A 12,106-nucleotide genomic window follows, 5' to 3' on the forward strand; every position below is an offset into this window, starting at 1 on the left:
GGAAAAATGACCTAGAGAAAAGGAAGATATTTGTTCAAATGAAAGAGGCGTAACTGTGCTCACTAGAGGAGCTAACATGGCTGCACATTTCAAATCCTGCAAGATTTTACCACTACTTTGCAAAGAAGGATTAATTGAATGAGAAATGTTTATGGAAAAGAAGACTCCTGTGGTAAAGCTATTCTAGCATGTATAGATGAAATGCAAGGGATGACATGCAACAGAAGACAAAGGAGTCTCAAAGGTAAATATGAAATATCTTAACAATATTTCTGGATATTACCTCTGCTAAACCTTGCTACACCTTTCTCCACAGCTACAAGACTGTTACAGCCACTTCACTAGATTTCAGAATGAAAAATATTAAGTTTATAAGAAATCAGGAAAACAGCACTTATGAACTGATCAAAAAGTCAGTGTCAGAATCTCAAGGGTGAGAAGAAGGTGGCTGCTCCAGCACAGCAGTGCCTGAGGTGAGGCAGACGAAGGGCAAAAGACAAAAAAGAGGCCATCTCACTGTGACGCCTCAGTGGAGCAAACAGGAAGGAAGTCTGTGTAACGTTGTTCAAAACTGGTGACTGCCAGCTTCACCAGATTTCCCTCTCAAAACTCTTCTATTTAAAAATAGTTTTCTTTTGATGCAAATGCTCACTTTGTTGAGCGTTAGTATTTCAGGCTGGCATTGCGTCCCCATCATATCATCAGCTTCAGAACAAGTCAGGCTACAGCTCCTGCCTGGTGCATATTTGCATTTTTAATTCTCCGCTGAGAATGTCACAGGACAAGTGAACCCTGCAGACAGCCTGAAGACAGCTAGTAATAATTTTCCATCTGAGATGTCTGCTTCACAAAACTATAAATAAAAAGTAAGGTACCCCAAGGACCGTCCTGCCTGCATCTCCCCGCAGGCCTACATCTCCACTTTCTTCTCTCAGCTCTCTCTGAGCCCTCAAGAAGAAAGAGAATGGAACACAGAGGTCACATCCTGTTGCAAACATCACATTTCACACTGACTTTACTGAGAAGCCCATTTTTGCACTGTAATTATTCACAACTATCAATACTTTTTCTAACCACAGCATCACAAGCAAACAGTACTAGGGTGTCAATTCAGAAAACTGGCACCCAAAATGGCAAACAGGACAGCCTCCTATAGAGCGGCTCTGACAGCACCCCCCTCCAGCAGCTGCATCACTTGGTTAGGCTGCTCCCAAACACAAGGCATCTTTAGTCTTACTTGGAGCTTCTGAATAATAGCATCTAGTCTTTGTCCCTTTTATCTTGGTCTCTGAACAACAGGAGCTAGTTAATGAGAATAACAATTCTTTCTTCATTTGTGTCTCTTTTCTAATTCATATTAAAAATGGGTTTAATCGGCTGTCGCCTCTAAAGGAGCTGGAAAACTTCTGAAGCAGAATTTCAATCAACAGAAGCAAAGAAAAAAGGCATTTAAAGAATACTATGCATTTTTGCCATCCCCTGTTTCAGTCCTTTTCCCAGAAACCCAAAGCACTGAGCCAGAACAGCTGGAAGTAGGCTTGATTCAGCAGTATTCTGTTTCAGTTCCTTAGTTTCAGGAATAACCTGAACACCTGGCTGGAGCAGGCGCCAAGCAAAGACTGCACTGGAAGTCTTCCCATGCTGATCTCATAGCCAGTAATCAAACAAGGTGGTCTACACTCACAAAACAGACTCATTTACCTTTAATTTCATATTTTCCAGCCTCAAGAGCCCATTAGGTTACCTTGTGTGGCAATAGGTTTGAATACTTGCACAGAAGCATGTATTCTGTAACGAGGTCTCTTTAGAAAAGTCAGCCATAATGAACACCAACTACAAAAGGTTTTTCTCCAGCCTTCAAACTATCTCTAACTGTTTTTCCTATGTAAACTCTTTTTTTTTTTTTTTTTTTAACAGCTTTAATCAAACATGAATACTTGTAGTATTGACAGTGTTTGTCCACTATGGAACAGAATGAAAAAAAATCTGCAATGGCTACTCAGACTTAGGTAGAAACTTAAGTCTGAGGGACTTGTCCCTCAGTTTCTCAGGTTTATCTTACATTTGTCTCCCTAAGCTTACACTGCTCAAGGAGTCATTCCCTGCCCAGCAGGACTGAGAACTTTTCTCTTAGTGAAGGAACCTACAGGAAAAAAAAGCCCTGAAGAAAGCAGAAAAGAAAGAAAGAAAAGGGACTATTACCTTGGTAAAATGATGACAGTGCATGGGAAGGATTGACATAAAAGAGCAAAAACGGTAGCTTTCTTAGAAGTCACGAGAAAAGCTATTTTCGCTGCCATTTGGAAAAGGGACTTGTGAGTTTAAAGAATACTGCAATAATCTAGTTATGCGATTTAAGATGAAATAGAAAGCTAAAGTATATGTTGTCACTTTTTCTTTAATGAAATGCTACACTTAAATGTCTTCATTTGAAAATAATCTGTATGTGGGTTTTTTTTTTAAAAATAGCATCAATCTGGTAGTCAGGAAAAAAGGTTCACAGTGTGCTTGTGGCAGAACGGATCCGGGGGATTGCTAACATCTTATTCGTGCCTACATGTCCAGCAACGCCGCTAGGCGTAAGAAGGCTGGTCCATAAGAACACTGGTGTAATGCACACTGTTAGTCTCTTTTGATTCCAGAGATCAATGAAAATTTGCTGGTATATGAGATACTTTGCATAAAGAAAAAGTTGGGAATACAGTTGTGCATCTCACCTATTAAGAAAGTGTAGGCAGAATCCTGTTTCCACACCCAAAGAAGGACCCAAACAATCTGAGAGGGTCTATTTCACCACAAACCCTGCCCTCTTTCAGCTTTCAGACTTACTTCTGTACTGTTTCTCAGGCTCACACCGTCACTGGCCCTGCGCTGCCATCTTTATCTCCTCCTGCCCACTAGATCCAGCCTCACTTTGCTGCTTGTGCATTTTTACTTCTCTGTTGATGGCAGCAAGTGTCCAGCTCTGGTGGAAGCCTGTATTACTGAACAGAGCTCAATGGCTTTTTACATCTATCACAAATGTAATAACTTCACAAACAGCCACTGAAAGCTTTTTCACAAATAGCTGTATTTCTGCCTTAGGTTATTGTTCTGAGGCATCACAATTTTACCCCCATAGAGCTGGTTCTAGAGAGAGGCTGTGTTTGTGCACAGGCAGATCACAAAACACGCGACTATATTACAGGCAAATTTACAAAGGCCACAAAACTAAATGACTGCTTCAAACCAGACCAATACAACTGGACACAACCTATCCAGATGTTACTGTTAGCTGCCCTTGTTTCCAGAAGCCCTGAGAAAATAGCAAAGGAATAGGCACCAACTGCACACAAAGAGTGCAACAGATCTGTACTACAATACCATAAATTCAACATTTGGACAAAATTACAGCCAATGCCTGATATTTATGAAGCTGAGCAGTCATTGCAGGATGGGGAGCTTTAGGCCTCATTCACTTTGCTTGGCACAATGTCAGAGCAAAGCAGAACTTCACTTGACTTGCCAATAGAATTTCCCACCATCCTCCTTTACATCTTTTGAAAGATCGGTTGGTTGAACAACTTTGAAGGAAAATTTTTAGAAGTACAGATGTGCCTTGTACCTGCAAATTTAAAGGACAGTTGGCAATGTACCCCTGGCACCTGTACATTAGCTGTGTGAATATGACAGAAATTCATACCGAAGAAAAGTTACTAGCAAAGGATTGCTAGCACCCCTGAAAAAAGGAAAGCAGAATACCAAAAACTGAGTCAGATCAATTGTTTCAGTGAAGGAGCAGTAACACAGACCAAGAGAAAATGAGTTAAGTCGAGCTTCCATTGTTACCATATTTAAAATGCTGAAATACAAGGATTATGGCTGTAGAAGAAGGCATACAAGACTTTTATGAGCAGTAACTTCTCAGAGAAACTGAGATCTTCATTTGAGATAATTACTCTTATTTGATTACTTTAAATTAAAACTCTTTCTGTGTAATACTATTTAGGTCACCTGAGTGTAATAAAACAGTCAAAGATTCACAGTCAAACTTCCAAAGGGATTTCCAGCTGTTCTCTGGAAGTAATGCATAGCAAAAGGATAGCTGAACGAAGTTTTGTACACTATGGCATTTTTTAATACATCTTGCATTTAAAACACTGTCTATATAAAACACAGGCATCTCAAATTAAACTTGCATGCTGTTTGACACGGGAAGAAACCCAGAAGTTTGTTATAATGTATGGCCACTGAATTCCAAAACAGGTTATTGCTTTTATCCCAGACTAAATAGTCAAAAACACAGAGGGTGTTTGCTAATTCATTATTTTAATGTTTGTCCTTTGCTGATAGTCCCAGTACTGAGCTTTGCCAACTGCCTTCAGTTCCTTCAGCTGTGCCGGGAAGTGGTGATTCTCCTCCTGTCATGGGTTCCAGCTGAAGAACTCCTTGTAGCAGAATCAGGTCTTAGCCTCAGGCGGCCCTTGGCTTAGCTTTATTTTGGCAGAGATGCTGAATATTTTCCAGAATTGGTATAGGTGTGGTTGGCAAATTCTCCTTATCCATTTGCTGCACAAAGCCAGCAAAAGCGCAATCCCTGTGATTAGGATGTGAGATTACAGCAAGGATATATACTCTCCAAGACAGATGCACTCTGGTGATAAGATAAATCTTGTACATCTTTCATGGCCACATTTCCTTCCCACCCCCTGTGATCTTTCCAAAGCTGTCACGCAGGTGGCATGCTGCCTCCAAGTAGGGGGAAGAAACTCTCTAAGCCTCAGATTCTAGGAATCACAGAATTGTAGGGGTTGGAAGGGACCTCCAGAGATCATCGTCCAACCCCCTGCCAAAGCAGGTTCCCTACATCAGGTCGCACAAGATGCCTGTCCAGGAAATTTCTGTTACTTTTCTACAGGTGCTTCTAAGGGGCTGAGGCTGCTTTCAAGATGTGGATACATTTTCAGGAAGACAAGGAATGTCTCCTAAGTTTTCCTTAAGACTTTACATCCTGTCTTAGCCAAACCCCAACCTCAAGAATCTTTTCTGTGATAATGGCAACATCTTTTACTTTAGAGAAATAAAACATTGGTATGAAGATTTTTAAATACACCAACATACCATAGAATACGAATACGTCTAAGGTTTGGGGAAAAAAAAATGAAATTCCTTCCTTCCTTCAAAAGCAACTTCTGTTGAAAATTAAGCCATATCAGGCAAGATAATTTTAGTGTGGAGCACTGTAAAACATGGCCAAGCTATGCTATACCTGCTGTATTTGTTTCTTCTTTATAGTCTTAGTATTCAAACATTCTCGAAAGAGCTGTCAAACTCGTATTCATACTTGCCACCCAACATCATAAACTTTTTGCACAGAACTCTGCTGTGCTCCCACGTCCATTCACCTTCTCCAGGCAGCACTGTGACTGATTTAAAGAGCAGTGCTTATGCATTCAGAACAGAACTGCCCTCTTCAAGTCTTTCATGCAAAAGGCGAAGGGAGCCAGGTACGAACAGCACAGAACAACATCAGAGGCAGGAAGGGGGAGGACAGCACTCAGTGCAGCCCCACGCCCCTCACCGCCCCGGTAGGACACACTGTTCGTATTTAGCAGAAGCTGTGAAATCCCACTGCAACAGCAGCGCATGTAACAGAAACACAAGCTGGTAGCAAACATGGTAAGTTCAGGGGGCAGCACTCATCTCCGCACTGCCAGACGCTCTGCAGAGCGCATCACCACAGGCAGAGGCCTTTGTCAACGTAAGGAGCATTTAAAAATAAAACCAAACCCAAACGAGAAGACAAAAAAGATGTCCATTTTTAACATTTCCCACAGATAGCATCACCTGAAAGTTCGGATGGGACAAGGAGGGTCCTGCATGGAGCACAGAGATGAAGTAGGGTACAGGAAATGGCTCTGAAGAGACTCGGGGTGCGGAGGGCGTGATGGGACACCCAGCAGTGCTCACAGCCAGCCCCGTGCTCAGCACTCGCTCAAATCACTCTTTCAAACACCAACAGGATTTTATAATCAATACCAAAACCTCGCACCACGTCTCAGAGCCCAGGTGTCTGCCTCACCTTGGAACCGTTAAAGCTGAAACGCAGTACCTCACAGTGCCATAGTTACCCGGCATCGCAATTTCTGCCCGCGCTGCTGCTGACTGGAGCCCAGCCGGCGTCCTGCGGGCCGCGCTGAGGCGGGGGCAGGGAGGGCAGGCGGCCTCAGCACGGCCTCGCCTCAGCCCCAAACCCTTCCCTTGGCGAAGAAGTCGGAGCCCCGGGCCGCCCGGCCTCGGAGCAGCAGAAGGATAGGGAAGAGGTACGCGGAACCAGGAAGGAGCGACGAGAGCCTCGCAAAGGCGAGGAGCTGCCGGGAGAAGTTCCGGGTCGCGGCAGCGAGGCGCGAAGCCTGAGGAGAACCGCGACGCGCGACGCCCAGCGGCGGGAAACGCCTTGAGGGCACAAGCCGCGAGCTCCAGACTTGCGCGGCGCGTACCCGCGGGCGCCCCCTGGCGGCGGGGCGAGGAGCCCTCGGCCGGGCCCCGGGGACCGCTCAGCGCGGTGCGGCGCTGCCCGCCGTGCTCCGGCGCCGCGGCAGCTGTGGGCAGGGCGGGGCGGCGGCTCCGGCGGTGTGACCGGCGGCGCGTCGCGGAGCGGCGGAGGAGCCCTCGGCGCGGGGCAGGACGGAGCGCGCGGCCCGGCGGAACTCCTCGCTGCGCCAAGTGTAGAGCAGCGGGTTGAGGGCCGAGAGCGAGCAGAGCAGCAGCCAGCTGGCGGCCTGCAGCGCGGGCGGAGCGGGCCGCAGGAAGAAGCCGAGGAGACTGACCCAGACGAGGGGCTGCGTGCCCAGCAGGAAGACGCAGCAGAGCAGCAGGACGGAAACGCTGCTGAGGCGACGCTGGGCGCGGCGCGGCGGCGGCGGCGCGGCGGGGAAGGGCAGCTGGTGCAGCAGGTGGAAGTTGAGCACGCTGACCCGCTTGGCGCTGCCCCGCACCCGGCGCACGATGCCCAGATAGCAGTGCAGCAGCAGCGCCGTCTGGGCCAGCACGGCCAGCGCGAGGAGCAGCGCGGGGTAGCGGGAGCTGCCGTCCGTCTGCCGCGGGGGCGGTGTTGGGGCGGGGCCCGGCGTCCAGAGCCCGGGCAGCAGCGGGAGCAGGAGCAGCGCCAGCGCCCAGGAGAGCCCGATCATGCAGCCCGTGCGCCTCCGCTGGTACAGGGCCTGGTAGACGCTGGGCAGCTTGGTGATGAGCACGTACCTGTTGAAGGCCACCAGCAGGTGCGAGGCCAGGGACACGGTGAGGCCGAGGCCCAGCAGCCCCTCGCGCAGCAGGCGGTACTCGGCCGAGCGGAGCGAGGAGGAGTTCGGGGGCAGCAGCCCCAGCACGGCCTCCTGGGGCATCCACAGGGCGCACACGCTCAGGTCGGCTGCGCAGCCGTTCACGATGAAGGCGTTGCTGGTGGTCTGCAGCTTCTTGAAGGAGAAAACCAAGTAGATGACCATCACGTTGGACAGAGTCCCTGAGATAGCCAGGACCGCATAGAGCAGCGAGAGGAAGATGCGGGTCCCTGAGGAGTCCTCCCAGAGCAGCAGAAGGGGCGAGCTCGCGCTCCAGGAAGAGGCGTTGGGCATCGCGCTGAGTGCAGCTCAGTTCTGACTTCTCGTAAATCCCATCCTCATCCAGGTCAGATCCTGCTGCGGCAGCCCCCCGCTGAACACGAGAGATGATGTGCGGGCGGGGAGCTCAAAGCAGATTTCAGTCATATGAGCTGCGAGTCCAGAAAATGCAGTTAGCAGTAACGACCCGGAGAAGAACGGTGTCCAAGGCAGATAGGTGGCTAGAAATCCCAGAGGCTGGAGCTAGTGAAGGTGGGTCCATAGGGTGCAGATGGCTGTAAGCAGACCAGAGCGTGGCTGAGGATTCTGTAGCTGTGAAAATGCCAAAAGCGGCAACACCTTGCAATCAGTAGCAGAAACGGCAGCAACTGATACAAAGCTTTGCAGTTCCTCCTGTGACACAGTACGTACTCTGTATATCATTCCAGGAAGATTCAGCCCTTCCACTCTTCATGAATTATTCAGCAGATTTTCATCTTGTTAAATCAAGAAGAAAAAAAAAAAGAAAAAACCCAAACCCAATCACGCTCCAGAAATACTGGAACTACAGAGTCTGACTCTCTTCTCGTTGCTGTACTGGTTTCCTTGTTCTCACCCATTTATACGACTTTCATTTTTCAGCAAGCTTTCAAACTAGTGTCAGTCACTTCTGTCTGAAATACAACACATTTACTGTAGCGACTTCTCTACTAGACACTGAAGCTGTTTTGTTCTGATCATATTTTTGTTAAGCAAAAGCATACTGTCTTTCTGTAAACATTTTTAGAACTGCTCTTTTAAGAATATAGCTTCCAAATTAAATCTTTCAAACATTATAGATACACAGATTCCTGGTAAGACAGCACTTTATTTTGGGAAGCTGGTCCTCAAACTCCACGTCCTGCATTTCTTCATAGAGGGTTCAGCCTGTCTCATCTAGTGGGACATCCTGCATCACTAACCCCCTGGAGGTGAGTGTTGGTATGTCTAGGTGCACAGGTAAAGTGGAACCAGCATGGACTTTGAAGCAGTGGCATACACCCAAATCAATTCCAAAAGCACCTTCCCGCAGAACTGAATGAAAGGCTCTCACAGTCCAAAGGCTGGTTGGAAAGCAGGGCTTGGCTCTCATTTTCAGGATGGAGAATTAGTGCTGGGATTCTCGCAGGTACGCTTTGGCGCTTTGCTCAAACAGCAACAAAACACTAACTGTCCTTAACCTCAGCAAGGTTTAATAAGAAACTTGAGTAAAACAATTGAGATTTCTTCTTAAAAGCATTTCAGAACAGGAATGGCAATTAATTTTGCAGTGAGTTTAAGTGAGAAACTGCTTTTCTAAGGCTTGAAAAGTAATTACTTCAGCTGATAATATATTATCTGTATACTGACCAAGATATCGCAAGATATTTTTAGATACTGTTAAACTCGTAATGCTGATAAATGACAATACAAAAGCAGTACTTTAGGAGGTCATTATAGCATGGGTCAGTGGATTATTTTGTTACAACGTAGCGTATCTTTTATTTAATGAAGGATTCCTGTTTGTAGTTGATAGGACTATTGATCCGAATATGGATACATTACAAACAATGTGTATCTGTTCTTTTTTAATTAACTAGATTGCTCATGTGCTTAAGGTTAAAGACGTACCTGAGCAATGTACTTGATCAGGCCCCTGATTACCATATTTTTTGCCTGCTGCGCTTTATGTAGATCTAATCAAATGTCAAACCTTTTGAGGCCTTTCATTGTTTAGCTGTCAGTAGAGAACAGTTATTATAGAAACTGAAATCCTCCTCTTTCTGCAGTACTGTAATTGAAAAACATTCTTTAAATCTGTAACAAGAAATATCTCACTAACCAGAAAGCTTCACAAAGCATAAAGAAACAGTTCCATAAGGCGCTATCCACAGAATTGCAGGCTCAGTAAAGACCTCTAGGCTTATGTAATCCATCCTTACATGTTTATCAAATCTCCTTTTAAAGATCTCGTGTACTTTTTCTCCCAGAACAAGAAGATACATTTATATATGAAACAATGGAATTGGTGAAGTCCAAAGATGAGTGAACAGACCATATAAAATAAAATTCAAGGTATTTCTTAAAAGCTGAAAGATTGTAAAGACTCCTAATACCAGTGGCTGTCCCCAGCTAATCTTGGTCTTGTTGATTGCTAGAGTACTGGCTATATTCATTACACGTTTTTTAAGAACACAAGATGTCCATTGGCTGTCTATCATATAATAAATCAATAGAATTAAAGAAAAAAATGGGGAAGGATTGCTTTCAGTGTACTAGACATGTTTAAATTGACTACTCTTTTGTATATCCTATACGCATCCAAATCAACATCCTTTAATTGCCTCACTGCAGTGACAAGAACCCTTTATTGTGTTATTGGAATAGACATTCACTAGAAGCTTCTAAAGCATGTGTTCTACTCCAGGCTTTGCTATTCCTTTAGAGTTGCTGTGCAACAGTCACACACTATCCACATCATCTATTGCAGGCTTACCTGACAGGAATATTAAGCACCATAGATAATTTATCATGCAACACAACAAATTTGCTGAAAATCGTCAACAGAATTAAGCTAAGATAAAACCATTTGTGACAATTTTTTCACCAATGCAAGAAGAAAAAGCTAAATGAAAACGTGGTTGTTTGCATTCTCGTGTATAAAGACCCTACTATTAGTGAGGCTAAATCAAAGTATTGCATACAGAAAAAAAAAAAAAAAAGACAAGTTACACTACACTTGAACAAGGATCCTTGTCCAGGAAAACAATTCCTCAATTAAGATACATTTTAAAATATGGTAATTAGAAATGTCACAAATCCTTGATGCTTCTAAACAAATACAGGAATACTAACTAGAAAGATTAGTTGTAGAAGATACCCCTCATACTCATTTCTTTTCCAATGAAGGTTAATTAAGACAAGAAACAAGGAAGCTGGCTGATATATGCATTTTATTATCAATTAGCTGTATACATGTACATATATCTACATTCCAAAATGAAACAATTTTTTTTAAAGGAAATTTATAACGAAGCACGACTTTTTTTCATAAGAGGTAGAATTACCTTACCATTAATCTATAATTCATATATAGTATGTTGTATATATATATATGTATGCACACACATATGCTACTTTGTGTGTGTATATTTTACATATACACAATTGTGGAAAAGTACAGCATTGTATGTAAGTTTTATTCAGTGATTTGCAGAGCTGCTCTCAGTATTGCTTATTAACACTTTCAGTATAACTATGTAGCAATTTGGTGGCAACTTCAGTTGCAGGGCAAAGGCAGATCATTCAGGTCTTCAGAAACAAAGACTGATAAATCAACAAGTTCTATTTTCATGTTCCTGTAGATGTAGGAAAAACTCATGGCTAACAAATCTGTTTTGTGTTTGTCTTCTAGTTTTCACAGATGCTTTTTTTTTATTATTATTTTTGCTGTGATCGCATTTGTGGAATTCTGAAAAACTTCTACATGATCTCTAATACTTCACTGTAAGATCATTTCATTCAAAGATTCATTCCTAATTGCAGCTAATGTATTAAAGAATATCCTCACTGCTAACAAAACTGTTGTGTGACACAGCAGTTTAAACTACCTATATATTTGACAATAGTTTTCAAATTCAAAGGTTCATAGAACATCCAGTCACTAAGTGACAATTCAGTATACTTCCAAACATTCACTTCGGTGTGCTTTGCTACTGAAACTTGCAAAATGCAAGTGTGCAGCACAGCCAAATACAAACATTCCTACTTTGTCAGTATGCTTTGTCTGTCTTTATTTTTGCAGTTGACATTGCATAGCAAAATTTAACATTCTACTTTTAAAAGTTAAAACAATTCTTTAAAGTAAAATGAAAAAGTATTTATTAACTGAATAATCAGCTAAGTTACTTTCTTTTTGCAATGAAGATGAAGGTTGCAATGTAACTCATTTTTCTTTCATAGCATCTCCTCATGGAACATCAGCAGCTGAACGTGGAAAGCAGACTATGTATCCAAGTGCTTTCAGTTGATAGCATAATAACTAGTCTCATTAGTTAGACTTCCACCAAGTTATCAGAAGACCAATCAGCGAAAGAGGTAATTACATTAGCCTTTAAGCAATAATGGACCCATAAAACAAGAAAAACCTCTTGTTCATTAAAAAAATAATATCTTTGATAAACATGTAAAAATTCTTTAAAATACACATTTTGGTAGCAAAGTGAACAACTAAATTAAAACATTCTAATTTTTACATAATTCTTATATATATTGCTTAATAAAATATTCTCTCAATACATTTTAAGACTGTACACAAGTTAATAAACGTCATAATGAAATTAATTAGAAATATATTCAAGTAGTTTCAACATTAAAATTTTAGATCTGTATATAACATGGAGGAATAATTTCCATAAAACAACTTCAGTGCATCTGCAGTAGTCATGAATAAGAAATTTCTGTCTGTTGAGAAGTTGTTCCTTGGTGTTATGGTTTTAATACAACTTTTA

The 12,106-nt window shown here is 43.3% G+C and overlaps 1 protein-coding gene across 1 annotated transcript; it reads right to left on the reverse strand.

Moving 5' to 3' along the window:
- Positions 1 to 6,536: 6,536 nt before the first annotated feature.
- GPR88 (G protein-coupled receptor 88) lies at positions 6,537 to 7,613 on the reverse strand (the record flags this gene model as incomplete). The annotated part of the gene is made up of 1 exon (XM_079535161.1): positions 6,537 to 7,613. One exon carries the CDS (start codon positions 7,611 to 7,613, stop codon positions 6,537 to 6,539), a length of 1,077 nt encoding a protein of 358 aa, XP_079391287.1.
- Between the last annotated feature and the right edge of the window lie 4,493 nt (positions 7,614 to 12,106).

The sequence above is a fragment of the Tetrao urogallus genome, assembly GCF_951394365.1.
Source record: "Tetrao urogallus genome assembly, chromosome: 5".
In the NCBI taxonomy this organism is placed as follows: Eukaryota; Metazoa; Chordata; class Aves; order Galliformes; family Phasianidae; genus Tetrao; species Tetrao urogallus.